Here is a 15,124-nt window from a genome sequence, read left to right on the forward strand (position 1 = left end):
ACAGAGCTTTTGAAATTAGGAAGAAATTCTTTACTATAAGGGTGATGAGGTTGCCCAGGGGAGTTGTAGGCTTGCCATCCCTGGAAGTGTCCAAGGCCAGGTTGGACAGAGCAGCCTGGGCTAGTGGAAGGTGTCCCTGCCCATGGCAGGGGGTGGAATGAGATGGTCTCTCAGGTCCCTTCCAAACCAAACCATTTTGTGAAATCACATCTGTACTTTTAGCTTGTCCTGCAGACCTCGCTGGGACACGTTGCCCTTGCAAGTGCTGCCAGCTCCACATCTCTATCACCAAGTTTTGTAGTTCCCTAAAATCTTCCCAGGTTTGGTTTTGTCCCCACAGCTCCTCCACAAACTTTGCTGTTTCTTGGTGCCTCAGGACTATGGCATTGGGTCCTTCAGACTGGGGAAGAACTTCCAGTCTTAAAGAATCATTCCCTACTTCTGCTCCCTCCATCTCCTTCAGATGAAGACTGGGAAGGGCAGGCATCAAGCTCTACTCTACAAACCTGGGTTGTCAGCCCAGAGCTTGAGAAAAGTGGCAACAGCAGAAACCCAGTGAGATGCAGCACACAGTCACAACCACAGATGCAGTGCTGGGGTCCCAGTAGCTCTGCTGTGGTCGGATACAGCTGAGATATTTTCCACATTAATGCCTTTCCTGCTGGCTGGAGCTTCCTTCCCCCTGCCTGACACCAAGGAGGGGTCAAACCCCTCGGGCTCCTGCTAGCCCAGCCAACATCCTTGCAGAAGCTCTCCTCATTTGTACATACACCCATAAGAATTTAGAGATGCGTTAGCAGGAAGGGTGTTTTCGGATCTTGCCCAAGGAATTTAGGACTGGCTCTACTGGGTCAGGAGGCCTTGGGTCTGACACAACTGCATTGCTCCAAAACCCTCTTTTTCCTCCCTTCCTTCCACTGATGTGGGATCATGGGGTGAGTGGAGGATGGACTGGGTGGGCGTTCATGCCCATGCACCTCCCCTGCTTCCCTCCTCCCCCTCCCCATCACCCTCCCCACCCCCTTCCCCTCTTCTCAGCCATGATAAGCTTGCCGATGGAAAAAATGTTGTCACACATATCTCACTTCCAGTGTGTGGGAGTCGCTGATAACGGCACAAAGATCTGGACAATAAAGACTCCTGACAGCTTTTGTGTCCATCCTGGGCACGGGGGGATAGTCCTGGAACAAGACATGAGTGCCTGTGGGATTTGGGGAAGGGTCCTGCAAGCTCCTGCAAGTCCTGGGGAGGAGGCTGGAGAGGTGAAAGGGCTCATCCACCCTCCTCATTTGGGGTGCAAAGTCATTCCTCTGCACATTCCCCAAATTCCACCCTGCCCTGGGGCATCTCCAAGCTGAGAGCCAGGAGATTTTGGCTTCAGGTGGCTTTGCTGTTGTGCTGGGGAGCAGCCCAGCAGCTGCTCACCACGCTGTTTGTTTTGGAGCTTCCCCATCAGCCAGTGCTCCCTCCGTGGGGGGAGAGGGCTGTGCTGCTCCAGCGCTGCCATTTTTCCACGTGGAGCTGCTGAAAGAGCCAGAAGCAGCTTGCCAGGAGGGTGAAGTCATTTATTTATGCCTAGAAAAAACGTGTACTTTATTACACAGCCTCTGAGATGCTGGGGCTGAGCCTCTGCCAGGCTTTGGTGCTGATGTGGGGAGCCGAGGTCAGCACGGGGCAGCGCCAGTGGCTGCACTTCTTCCCAGTCCCCTTGTTGGGATGTACAAACAGGGCACCAAATTATTCATGGGGAAAAAAGGGTGCCAGGGTTTGGCTGGCAGAGGTTCATTTGACACAGAATCACAGAATCATTTAGGTTGGAAAGGACTTCCAAGACCATTGAGCCCAACCTGTGACCGATCCCGACCTTGTCACCAGCCCAGAGTGCCACGTCCAGTCATTTCTTAGGTACCTCCAGGGATGGAGACTCCATCACTGCCCTGGGCAGCCCCTTCCAAAGCCTGACCACCCTTTCCATGGAGAAATTCCTCCTGGTGTCCAACCTGAGCCTCCCCTGGCACAGCTCGAGGCCGTTCCCTCTGATTTTATAGCTCTCCTAGTTTTTCAGTATTTATTTTCTCACTCTGGTTACAACAATTGAAGAATGACTTTTGCAGAAAACCTTATTTATTCCAAGCAAAAGAAAATCAATTTTATAAATTTTCCAGCTGGAAGGAGACCTACCAGTTGTTTAGATTTCTGTCCCAGTCCTCAGGGGCTGTAGATGTTTCCCCCAAAATCTCCATTTCCCTCCAGAGCACTGGTCTCCAAAGTGCATGATGATCCATCAGAATGGAGGGGAAAAATATTCTTTCTAACATTAATAAATAATACAAAATTAAATTTATTTTAAGGCCATTGCTGTAAGGAGCTGTCTCTCTCCTTGGGCTCCCATGTCCCACAAGACTTTTCCCTTCTGAGGGCTGTGTTGTAGGAGACAGGAAGCACAGTTTTCCCTGGATTTAGCCAAAAGTATGTCACGCTTTTCTGATCAAACCACGTTTCTGGGGGAGAGAAGAAAAGAGAGGGTGGTGTTAATGTTATCACTATTTTACAAAGAAGGAAAATTTTCCATTTCACCTCGGAGAAAGTTGTCTAAACAAGAGGAGGACACAAAGGTCCATCCCAAAACCATTTCCATGGTAAATTTGTACCCAGCTCTGTCTGAGAGCACTCCAGACCCTGAGCTTTGGGTATGGGACAAGTTAATTTATCTCCCTCCATCTCCCCATACCTTCTCCTTTGATGGCAAGGGGCATCTTCTAACCTTTTTCAGATGGATTTTCCAGGTTGTCTGCCTGGGAGATGAGAGGTTAAACCCTCCCAGGAGCAGATCTGGGTGACAGCATCACCCTTGACTTTGGCACCGAGGCGCTTTCCCCTTCCCCAGCGGCTGATAGCCGGCTCCATCCTGCTGGGAGCAATTTCCCTGCTGCCAGCGAGCTCAGACACACACACAGACACATCCATGTGCACACCCAGGCATGCTCACAGGGCTCACATCCAGGGGCTCCTTTCCCGCGCAGCTCCGGCATCCCGGCCCCGGGATGTCATCCTGCCCCTGATAAGGCGCAGGGGCGGCTGCTGGAGGAAGGCTCCCAGTTGCTCCCGGCGCCAGGCTGGGTAGGGGCAGACGTGTCTAACCCTTGCTCCTCTGAAGGGCCAAAAACAGATGACATCACCCCCTCATGGTGTCCATCCTCCCCCCAGAATCCCTATCAGCCCCACGGAGAGGCTGCGCTTGGAGCGGCGAGGAGGAAGAGGGAAGGCAAGGGGGAGGAGGCCGGGGAAAAGGAGGGAAGGCAAAAGCTGGAGCTGGAAGTTGGTTACTTTGGCAAAAAGACAAAGTTCTGCAAAACTTCACCGGCCAGACTTCAAAAAGGTGGAAAAACTGGAGGCTCAGCTCTGGCAGGTCCTGTTATCAAGGGGAGCCTTATCTCTCGATGGGGCTGATGGCTCATGCGAGCCACAGTGGCTGCTAACCTCTGGCTGAGCTTTCCAAGGTCCCTGAGGAGCCAGACTGTCACTCAATGGAGAGGAGAAGCATCCAGGAGAGGGGACTGCATGGAGGCATTGCCACACAAGCAAGGATGGGATATCCCAGCATGGAGCCCAGCAGTCCCTCGCTGCTTCAGTTCATGGTGGCAGGAGGAGTGAGGGGATCTTTCCCTGCTCACAGCCCAGCCAGAGATGGGTCAGATCTCCACTGGGTGTCAGCTGGCACAGCTGGGTCACTGGTTTTACTGGTTTCTTCCAGGGCAAGACTGGTGCCTCTGGGATGGTTGAAGCCAGGTGTGTAGCTGGGGGTTTTAGGGTGGGAATTTTGCCCACCTCATTTCTTCCATGCCCTAAGTACCACACTGGGAGTTTTCCAGAGATAAATCTTCCAGCTTTTCTCCTGAGGAGATTTTCATATCCTTTCAAGCCATCTCTCTACTCACAGCTCCAAGACATCTCTATTCCTGCTCACCCTACAACACCTGCTTTCCACCTCACCACCTCCAAGGTGAGGACTTGCTTTGGGGGTCCTGCTCCAGAGCACACCAGGGTGGGAAATTCCCCTTCCTTCAGTAAACAACAGTCCACAGCCAGCAGCTCTTACTCCCTGGTGAGGAACTGCTGGAAGTGACCTTGGCCTTGGCTCATTCCCACGCATAATTCTACTCAATAAATCAGCCAGTGCAGGACAAGAGGCAGTGGTACCCCTCGGGTGATATTGGGATTGAGTTTGGGATAACTTGCACTATGGAAGTAAGGCTTTGCCTGGGAACTGCTCCATGCAGGAGCAGGGTGGATGCAGAAACCATCACAATCTCTGTCAGACCAGGTAAATTGTTTGAATTGTTTTCTCTGTGGGGATTTCTCAGCCTTACCCACCTTTACCTCCTCACAGAGGTGGATCACAGAATCATGGGATGGTTTGGGCTGGAAGGAAGCTTTAAGGGCCATCCAGTCCAGCGCTCCTGCAATGAGCAGGGACATCTTCAAGGAGATCAGGTTGGATAACCCGAGTCACCCACCCGGGTTCACCTTGTTGCTATCAGAGAGGCAGAGGAACTTCTGGAGGGAAAATCATATCTCTGTCTTGGATCCATCCCCTTGAAGAGGATGAATCCTGCCATAGCCTCTTCTGAACAGAGCTAGAAATTGAGGTTGTTAAAGGCAGTGACTGAGACAGAGGTGGAGGAAAGGGTTCAAAGAGAGGCTTCATAACTGCTTGTAGCAGCCCAGCAGATCCCTCTCTTCCTGCCACTCTGGAAGGTCACCCCTTGCTCCTATACCACATCTGCCACCTTTGTGCAGGTGATTTGGATGCCCCAGTGCACCTCCAGCACCCTCAGCCCCCAGGTGTCAGGCAGGGTGGTATATCTGAGGGGGGAAATCCCTGCTGCACTCCAAACGCAGCAGGACATAGAAAACAAAGAGGTTTATTGGTGGCAGACAAACCGAGCTACAAGTGGAGGCACGGAGGTGTCCGAGGGCAGGTTCTGTGAACACTTGTGGCTGCAGGATCACTGGGCCAGCTCTCCTGGGGCTGTCACACCGCCTGGTGTGGCCGCTGTCACCGGCAGCAGCGCAGGCGGCCGTTGCAGCTCCCTTCCCAGCGCTCCATGTGGAAGCAGAGCCTCCGGCAGTGGCCACGGTTGCTTCTGCACTGCTGGCTGTCTGAAAGGCTTCTGGCTGCTGGGGAAAGAGGACAGAAGAACTGGTTAGGAGAGCTGGAACATACTCAGAGTCCCAAAACCTACTGGGAGCTTTACTGGTGTTGGTGGCTGAGCAATTGTGTGTTCTCAGTCAGCAACAGGGAAATTCAGCCTCCTCCATGGTGAGGATCAGATGTGCTTGGGAGGAGCTTCTCCATCCAGCAAGCACTGGGAGTCTCCTAACGACTGGCCTGGGTGAGACAGCCAGGTTTGGGTCAGCTGTGTTAGGTTAGATGAGTTAGGTGAGGTTGGACAGCATCAAAAGGCAGAGAAGTGCCTTCAGAACAGGTGTCCCACCTATCGTTTCATATGGAGATTATTTGGCTTCTTGGTGTTTTGGGGTTTTTGTTTGCTTGGGTTTTCAAATCTTTTGCTGTTTTGATTAAAAGGGCATGTGCTGCCTCTCTTTAGACACAGCAGAAACACCAAGTTTGGGAGTTCTGGAGGATTCACCACCAGTGGAGTGGGCAAACCCTTCTCTCTACCTTCGTTGTCCCCAGGACTTTAGTTAAGTAAATAAGAGCATAAATAGGCCATGCAAGTAAATTTCCTCTGCCTGGTTATCAGGTTTGCCTTCTGCAAAAGTGATATCACCAAAGTCCTGCTAACATCACAGTGACCTTACACCTGAATGAAACCTGGGTCTCTGACATGTATACAAGCAGCCAGAGAAAATGCCAAGCCAAGGAATATTTTCCAATCAAACCAAAATCCCAGAAGAAAACAATCAAAAAAGGTGAATTATCTGCCTTTCCCCATGCTTTTTCCAACTGAAATATGGTCTTGATTTTATAGAATCAAAGATACACAGAATTATTTCTGTTGGAATGGACATTTAAGACCATCTACTTCCAACCTCCTGCCATGGTCAGGGGCACCTTTATCTATCCCAGGTTAATCCAAGCCCCACCCAACCTTGCCATGAACATTTCCAGGGATGGAAGGTCCACACCTTTTTGGGCAACCTGTGCCAGAATCTCACCACCCTCACAGCCAAGAATTCCTTCCCAATATCTAATTTGCACAAACCCTCCTTCAGTTTAAGACCATTCCCCCTTGTCCTGTCCCTCCATCCCTTTTCCCCAGTCCCTCTCCAGCTCTCCTGGAGCCCCTTCAGGCTCTGGAAGGGGCTCTGAGCTCTCCCTGGATCCTTCTCTTCTCCAGGTGAGCACCCCCAGCTCTCCCAGGCTGGCTCCAGAGCAGAGGGGCTCCAGCCCTTGGAACGTCTCTGTGGCCTCCTCTGGACTTGCTTCAGCAGCTTCTGATGCTGGGGATCCCAAAGCTGGAGGCAGCTCTGCAGGTGGGATCTTACCCAGATCAGACCAGAGGGCGAAAATCACCTCCTTCAACCTTCTGGTCACTCTTGCATCTTCCTGCATTTGCCACTTCTCTATTCCACTCTTGGAGAATTTAGTGGGATTCTCCTTGTTTTGTGGAGGATGAGGTTTTATCCTGGTCAGGAGCAAAGCTCAGGCTCCTGGCTTAGGCCCAGCATTTCTGGGTGAGTTCTGAGGGCACAGAGAGGAGGGGATGCACAACCTAATGAACTCAGGACAGCTGCATCCAGGAACTTCATGGAGAATATCTCAGGAGAATTTTTTTCCTTGGAAGCACGAGTTAGGTCAGCCTTGACTTGAGAGCCCTGTCTTGTCCTCTTCTACCTCGGAGCAGGAACCTGTCTTTTCTCTCTCCACAGTCCTGCAGGAACCCCTGTGAGAATTTTGTCCTTACCCAGAGCGCCCTGGAGGAGGAGAATGACAAGGACTGCAAAGAGCAGCTGGAGAACCCGCATGGCTCGGCGTGGGGTTCCACCCCGAGGAGGAGTGAAGGGCCCTAAAGAGAGGAAGAAGAGGGAAATCCTGGATTTATAGTGGCCAGGGGGGTTGTGTAATTCTCCTGGAGTGAAGGGAACTTTGTCAATCTCAGCTGTGTTTCAACACGACAGCAAACAGTCACACGGGGTGTTCCTGCTCTCAGTCACATCGTGTTACAGACAGAAAGTATAAAGGGGAAATAAAGGAAAAAAAATAGAAGGAAAAAGACCAAAAAGAGGTAAAAAAATCAGGGTTTTGTTGACAATTACACTAAGCACTGGGGAGTCTGCTACTGCTTGCTGCTGGAGACAGGATGTTGGGACTGACCCAGTGTGGCTCTGTGTTTGTAGGCTCGAGCATGTGATGTTAAAATCCAATCCAAGTGTTTGCAGTATCAAACTGGTCTGTTTTTTATTTTTTTATTTCCAGCTCTCACTCTCTGTGTTTAGCACTGGCGCAGTCAAGCGTGAAAAAATCCAGAGTCTCCTCCTCAGCACTCCCAACACACAAAAAAGCTGCACTCCCACACATTTCAAAGCTGGCTTGAAAATAATGGGATCCTTAAAAAAATCATGGGTCTCCTTCAATTTCCCAACTTCCAGGCTGCAGAGAGGATGCTTGCCAAGGTTTTGTTTACAACTGTCAAGAAGAAATGGCAATTGAATATTTTATCCATTTATGTACTTAATGGGAAAGCTGGGACACCTCCCTGCAGTTGTCAGTGGTGTTAGGAAAGCTGGTGGATTACAGCTCTCCCAGGGATCCTGGCAGACTCTCGGGTTTGTACCAGTTCTCCAGGTCAGTTCCAGGAAATCAATAATGGTGAGAGCTGCATTTCAACTTGGGAAAACAACACAAAGCAAACAGTGAGCAGGAATGTCCCCCAGCCAACAACAAATGGAGAAAGAGGAAATAGAAACTTTATAAAGGTTTGTTTGTTTTTTTTTTTACAGTGATGATACAGCAGAGGCCATCACCAAATCTTCCCTTTTCCCTTCAGAACTCACCTTGATGGATTTTTCTTTGCAGACTGGATGCCAGGGGGTGCTGGGAAATGCAAATCCCATGTCCTTCAGGCTGCTTGAACCGAACAAGGATCACCTTCATCAAACAGTGCAGATAAAGGGGCCTTCACCAGTTGCACTTTGGAGCAGGGGTCACTGAGCTCTTAACCAGGCTGTCCTGTCCTGGCCACACACAGCCTGGGAAAGGGAGATGGATCTGGAAACCCACCTGGGGCAGAGCTGGATGCAAGGATGTGTGTGAGCCTCTGGAAAAGTGCTGGTGCTCTGCCTACCTGGTGTCACTGCTTGGGTGGAAGACAAAAACCCCCCCTGCACCTCTGAGGATTGGCATCTCCAATGTGAGAGATGGTGAAGTGGGATTTCATGGAATTATGGAATCACAGAAAGGTTTGGGTTGGAAGGGACATCCCATTCCACCCCCTGCCATGGGCAGGGACACCTTCTTCTATCCCAGGTTGCTCCAAGCCCCATCCAGCCTGGCCTTGGACACTTCCAGGGATCCAGGGGCAGCCACAGCTTCTCTGGGCACCCTGTGCCAGGGCCTCACCATCCTCACAGGGGAGAACTTCCCAAGCAAAGAACTTGGGCAGAGCTTATCCAGCAGGAAGGAGATGGCGGTTCTCGAGCTACAGTCCACACATGGAGGAGCGTGTGGATGCTCCTGTGAGTGCCCTGCCCTGAGTGTGTGAGCTGAAGTGTCTGAACATGTGTGTGCAGATGGCTTGGTGCTCTCCAGAGAGGATGTGGAGCATGTGGCCAGGGTGTTCCCAGTGGTGGATGGCAAAATTCCAGGTGTTTGTCTCCAGCTCAGCTGCTCTCCCATGGTGGGAGCAGCACCACACAGTGGGTGATTTGTGCCTGGAGCTGTTTGGATGCTGCAGGCTCCATGGGGAACAGGCTGCATCCTCCACACCACCACAAACCCCTGCTCTGCAGCTGTGGTACATGGGTTGAGTTGCAGAACACTCCTTGGGAAAGAAGTCCAGGACTACATAGTACCAACAAAACACCAGATTTCCTCCAGAAATGGGGGCAGGAAATCTCTGTCCTGTTTGTACAACAGCTGCTCTGGCTCCCTTTGGCATGGTCCTGCTGCCGTGTTGGCCTCTGCTGAGCCTACTGGGGCTGGCTCAGCAGCCTCCCACCCTCCCCTGCTTCCCAACCTGCCAGCAGATGTCTTTTGTCAGAGCTCACCATGCACAAAGGCTGATCTGTGCTCAGACACGTGGCACAGGAACTGGCTCCTGGGTGCTTGAGAGGTTTTGGGGCTGGGAGGAGTTGAATCGATGTATATCTGCTCTCTGGCCCCAAACAGGAGGGATATTTCCACTGACTTCATTGCCTTCAGGCCAGGACCTGAGCAGGCTGATTTTTAAATGCATCCTGGGATAAGTTTTTGCCAGCAGGAGCAATTCCTTGTGTGAATGAACTGTTTTGCCAGCTTGTGATGCCACCTCTTACTCCCAATCCCACTGGCAGCATTTTGCCAAACAAGCAAGCACTGATAGAACCCTGCAGTTCAACCTGTGAGGAAATGAATGAGGGCTCAGCTCTGGGCTCAGCCCTAGTCCAGAAACCCTCCATGGGTCTCATTCCAGACCACCCTTCATGGCCTTCTCAGAACTCTTTTCAACAGGTCCATGTCTGCCTTACGCTGAGGCCCCTAAAGCTGGACACAGCAAGAAATGATGGTTCTTGCCCCACAGAAAGTGGTCAGAGCATATCTTGTGCAATTAACTTCTCCTCTCCAGTGCAGGGCCACATCCAGGTGTCAGTTATGGATCATTCCTGGCATGTGCCCACCTCCAAATGGTGCCAAGAAACAGCATGGAAAACAATTCATTTTCTGACAACATGTTTGGATAGCCACTACTTTCAGAGCCTCACATGATTTGACTTACTCGTGTAGGTACAGCCTGTGAATCCTGACCTATTTTATCTCCCCAGCACACCCTGGAGCTGGGCTGTGGTGTGGTGATTTCTTTCACCCCACAGGAGGTGGAAGAGTTCAACGTGAGTGGGTGGGATGTTGGAATGTGACCCCCTTTCTCCTGGGGGTGAAGGATGATGCAGGCACCCAGGGGTTGCACTGATTTGTGTGGAATTGCCAGAGATGTAGGAGACTGGAGCCTGGCTCCAAGGGGCTGCTCATGGCTGTGGCACCTCAGGTTCCCCAAGCAGGAGCCCATCCAACACCATCCTGCTCCTGATTCCACATCACAGTGGTGTTTTTAGGGCAGAAGAGGAGGATTTGGCTCTCTTTGCCAAACAAATCCCACTGAGGGAATCCATGCCATGCTTTGATGGGCTAAAATCCCCAGTTATCCAGGAGGCTTGTGCTGGCTGACAGGCTTGAGGGTAGAGCTCTATGCTGCCTGTTTGCATGGATGCAGAGATCCCAAATATACATGCCAAGGTGTCTGGATGATTTTTGCATCTCCTTTAGGTAAAGGTCTGCTGAGATAGTACTAAAGAACCCAAATTTGTATCCTTCTGAGCTCTATCAGGCACAGACAGCTGGAGTTCAAAGCTCAATCAAGGATTTCCCACAAAAATTCTCTCCTTCATTTGGTTTTCACCTGCTCATGGCAGAGGGTTGGAACTGGATAATCTTTAAGGTCCCTTACAACCCAAACCATTCTGGGATTCTATGATGATTTTATGATTCTTCCTCCTCCCCAGTATTACAAGATACTCCAACTGGGGTTTAATTAATTTGAGCAGCATTCCCTGTCATACTCTTACACCAAACCAGCTCATGCTGCTATTTAAGCAACTCCCCATGAGCTGAACTGGCTGCTTTGCCCCAGATGAGTTCAGGGGTCAAGAAACCACATCAAGAAACAGTTTTATAAGGTCTGGAAGTGCCATTCTCCGCCATCCACTGTATCCTCGGTGCTTTCTCTCTCCTTCCTCTGGGTGAGACTGGAAAGGAATTCAATTCATCTTATTCACTGGGCAGAAGTAATGACAGATTTTTGTTTATTTTTTGGGTTGTTGTTGGGTTGTGGTTTTGGGTTTTTTTAAGGGTTATTTCCATCCAGATCAGCAAACAAGTGAACACATGGCAGTGGGACAGCAGGACCATGACTGTGAGCATGCCCATTAGTGCCAGAGGGACAATATTCCCTATAAACTGAGCATTTCCACCTTTCCTGGTGGACTGGCCAGCAGGTCCAGAACACAGCAGGGGCAGAAGGCCCAGTAACTAGGAGGGAGATGTGCCAGGTGAGCTGCAAGAGCCCACTCCTCACTTCCCTAGGAAAGCAGGCTGTAACCACGATGGCTGAGCACTCCCAGATAAGGGGCACGAATAATGAACCCTGTGGACGAATGTGAGAAATAAACTGTTTGATTTGGAGAGGTGCCTTGATTCAAACCCCTCCCCGTGCTGTCCTCGTACATCAGAGTGCGTCAGAGGGATGGGCTGGAAATGGGATGGAATTTGGCTCTGGATTCAGCCCTGTCCCTGTTTTCACAATCAGCTCCCAAAACAACAGCCAGCTCTGGGTAATCTGGCTCTCCTGAGGGTTCATCCAACTGCAGGGGATCTCCAGGGGAGCGCTGGCATCTCCCTGTGTGTGCTGGAGTCTCAGTGGTGACCCCAGGAGAGTAACTGGGCTGCTCATCAATGAACGGAGGCGCTTGGATGAATGAATTGTCGGCCCTCTGGCACTGGGGCCTGACCCTGGTGAGGTCAGCGGGAATTTTCCCATTTGATTCATCAGAACAAGAATTTCATGTCCCAGGGAGGACTTTTCCCTGGCTCCATCTGCCCAGTGCCTCAGCTGGTTGGCACAGCTCTCTTATTACATCATTGTTTCCACGCTTTCACAGAAATGATTGACCCAGAGAGAAATATTTTACCTGGAAAGGGAGACCAGGAGCTGACAAAGGCAGGGGAGTGTCAAAATTTTATGTTGAAAAGGCACAGAAGGGCTGAGAGTGGATTTGGACAGAAAATTAACTTAGGCTGAGGGAGCTCATAGAGGAAAACTGTAAGGGACAAAGAGACTGATTTCCTTGGGGGTGAGTGACCAATATGGAAAGAAGTTGTATCAGAAATTCAGAAATTGTGATTGCCCCATCCTTGGAAGTGTTCAAGGCCAGGCTGGATGGGGCTTGGATCAACCTGGGGTAGTGGAAGGTGTCCCTGCCCATGGCAGGGGGTGCAATGAGATGATCTTTAATATCCCTTCCAACCCAAACCTTTCTGGGAATCTGTGACTGCCTTGAGCACCTGGCACAGCCTGGAAAGGAGAAGTGGATGGGGGTGGATCTTGCCTGAGAAGCACAGACCACACTCACCTTTATGTCAAACCAGGTGCATTTTGCACCAAAAGTGATGCCAAAAAGACTTTCCCCATTGCAGCTGTTCTCTCTGTGAAGTGAAATAAAGAGGCAGAGTCCCCCTGATGTTCTGGGGAGGTGGGGAATGCTGTGGTCACTCCTGGTCAGTGGCATCCCACCACTGGCAGCGCTGCTGACTCACAGGTGGGCACTTGCTGCTTTGTTAAACCTCAGGTTTATTCATTTCAGGTAAGGGGAAAAGCAACTTTTCACCTGTGCATGTCAGATAACAATCAGAGTCTCAAAAAGGCGACAAATAGTTTGGGTGGCCTCAGTTTCTTCTTGTCACAGTGTTCCCTAAAAAATTACAGTAAAACCAAAGTGTTCAGGAGTTCATGAGCAAATCCACAGCCATATTCTCCCAGGGGAACAACAGTCACAGAAACCACAAAATCTCCTTCCCAACAGCTGCTCATGCTGTGCCAGTGGAGGCTGCTGCTCTCCATGTGCTGCAGCTGGCTGCTTTGGAAACCTTCAGCTCCCTGTGGTGGCAGGTGGCAGATTTTTGCAGCAGAGAATGACGGGTTCAAAGCAGTACTGAGCCGGGTATTCACCAGAAACACAGGTTCCCACTCGGCACAAGCCCCCTCCGTGGTTACAGCTGTCTGGTCCCTGAGCATCTCCTGGACGAGGGAGCAGCAAATTAGTGGATAAAATCCATGGGGCTCCTTCTGGCACCATGTTCCCGGCCTCTGGGAGCACACAGAGAGCCTGGGCAGCTTGAGCACACCCAGGATCCCCATCTCACAGACCCAAGCTGCTGACGCCAAGCTGCCTCAAGGAATGTTTTATCATGGAGTTGTTTTTTCCAGGATGTTGGTAAAAACCGTGAAATGGAGGTCAGAGGGGTTGTCTTCCCCCTGCCAAGGAGGCAACTGCAGAGAAAAGGCAAGAACATTTTCCCAGAGCACAGGGCTTCTCCTTTAGGGCTTCTCCCAACTCACTCATGTGCCCCATTTTCACAGCTTCCTCCTTGCTCATTTTTTGTAGTCGCCCAAGGGATTAAATAATGAATTTTCCCAAAGTACCTCACCCACTCTCCCACCCAGAAAACCCCTTTCCTCAGCACCTGCAATATCACACAGTGAAGAAAGATTATCCCTGCTCCCAGATGTCCTGGTCACCACCCCAGGCCTTCCTGGTCTTACCATGCTGGGTCAGGGAGATGAGTATGAAAACAAGCACAAGGATCCCCATTCCTCTGGCTCTGCTGGAAAATCGCAGGGCAGGGAGTGAGATTTCGCAGAAGCCTCTGTGTGCTGCTGGCATGCTGGATGGCATCAGGGAAGAGGGGAGGAGTAGGCAGGAGTTTATTATATCCCAGTCCCCAGAGCAACATTTGCTGCTGAGAAACCCTTTTGTGTCGTTCCGACCCAGCGCTGCTGCTCCAAACCATGTCGACTTTTTTCACGTTCACTGGTTACTGGCTTTCCTGATTCCTCTCCTTGGCAGCTGGAATTTTGGGCTGGTGGAATTCCAGCTGGAAAAAACACTCTCAGAGGGATCCTCTGCCCTTCACCTGCAGCCAGTAAAATCCCTTGGACAGAGAGGAGGGAAGCAACCTGCAAGGGAAGACTGAGGATGTGCAAGGAGGAGAAGGATGCAGGCTGGGACTGATTTTTAACCTGAGCTCCTGTGAATTTTTTCTCCAGCTGAAACCTCGGTGTTATTTTTTTTTTTTTTTCCCTGAGCTTTGGCTTCTGAGGAATTTGGGAGGCTTCATTCCTGAGTGTGATGAGCACACAGTGCTGGTGGAAGAGCTGTTAGTTCAGCAGTGCACCCTGTGGTGGTAAATCTGTGGTGGGTGTGCAGCTCTGGCTGTAAAATGTGATATTCCAGCTGCCCTGCCTGGCCCTGCTGTTTGCTGTGCCTTCAGCTGTGGTAACAAAACTGCTCTGTGACACATCTGAAACTGACAGTGAAAGAACAAGGCTGAAAGTCCCTTTATCCCTAAAAGAAGCACCCAAACAGAACAATGTAACTAGAATCATAGAGTCATTTAGGTTGGAAAAGCCCTCCAAGGGCATCGAGTCCAACCATTCCCCAGCTCTCCCAAACCACCACTAAATCATGTCCCCAAATTCCACATCTATCTGTCTTTAAAGTCCCTCAGAGGTGGGGACTCCATCATTACCCTGGGCACCCTGTTTAAATACTTAACCACACTTTCCATGAAGAAATTCCTCCTGATGTCCAACCTGAACCTCTCCAGGTACAATTTGATGTCATTTTCTGTTGTCCTGTCCCTGTTCCTGGGAGCAGAGCCCACCCCCTGCCTATCCCCTCCTGTCAGGAGTTGTGCAGAGTCAGAAGGTCCCTCCTGAGCCTCCTTTTCTCCAGGCTGAGCCCCTTTCCCAGCTCCCTCAGCTGCTCCCTGAAGTGTCCAAGGAATGACTGGACGTGGCACTCAGTGCTCTGGTCTGGGTGACAAGGTGGAGATTGGCCACAGGTTGGACTCGATGACCTTGGAGATCTTTTCCAGCCTTAATCATTCTGTGATTAAGTGTCCTCAGTCTCCTAAAGCATCCAAGTGTAAAATCAACATGGTAAATAAGATTAGGCTGGTAAAAAGGATTGGGGATAGGGTTTCCAAGGATGCAACAGCAAATTTTTGTGTAATTCTGCACATGGATGTAATAGAGAGACATTCTGCCTCTTTCCATAAATAAATGACAGTTATACCTGTTTATTTAGCATTTATTGCCTTTTTTTATATAAAGAAACACGTCACCTC

At 50.6% G+C, this 15,124-nt stretch overlaps 2 protein-coding genes across 2 annotated transcripts; both read right to left on the reverse strand.

Annotated features, from left to right (window-relative positions):
- Positions 1 to 4,909: 4,909 nt before the first annotated feature.
- On the reverse strand, positions 4,910 to 8,117 carry LOC131578204 (gallinacin-13-like). Its single transcript, XM_058836725.1, has 3 exons — positions 8,023 to 8,117; positions 6,933 to 7,034; positions 4,910 to 5,178 (listed from the first exon to the last, which is right to left on the reverse strand). The coding sequence occupies exons 2-3, from the start codon at positions 6,991 to 6,993 to the stop codon at positions 5,060 to 5,062; spliced, it is 180 nt and encodes a 59-aa protein (XP_058692708.1). The 5' UTR covers positions 6,994 to 7,034; positions 8,023 to 8,117; the 3' UTR covers positions 4,910 to 5,059.
- Positions 8,118 to 12,215: 4,098 nt separating this feature from the next.
- Positions 12,216 to 13,980, reverse strand: LOC131577821 (gallinacin-12-like). Its single transcript, XM_058835976.1, has 2 exons — positions 13,539 to 13,980; positions 12,216 to 13,013 (listed from the first exon to the last, which is right to left on the reverse strand). The coding sequence occupies exons 1-2, from the start codon at positions 13,669 to 13,671 to the stop codon at positions 12,865 to 12,867; spliced, it is 282 nt and encodes a 93-aa protein (XP_058691959.1). The 5' UTR covers positions 13,672 to 13,980; the 3' UTR covers positions 12,216 to 12,864.
- Positions 13,981 to 15,124: the final 1,144 nt, after the last annotated feature.

Source organism: Poecile atricapillus, chromosome 3 (assembly GCF_030490865.1).
Source record: "Poecile atricapillus isolate bPoeAtr1 chromosome 3, bPoeAtr1.hap1, whole genome shotgun sequence".
NCBI lineage: Eukaryota > Metazoa > Chordata > Aves > Passeriformes > Paridae > Poecile > Poecile atricapillus.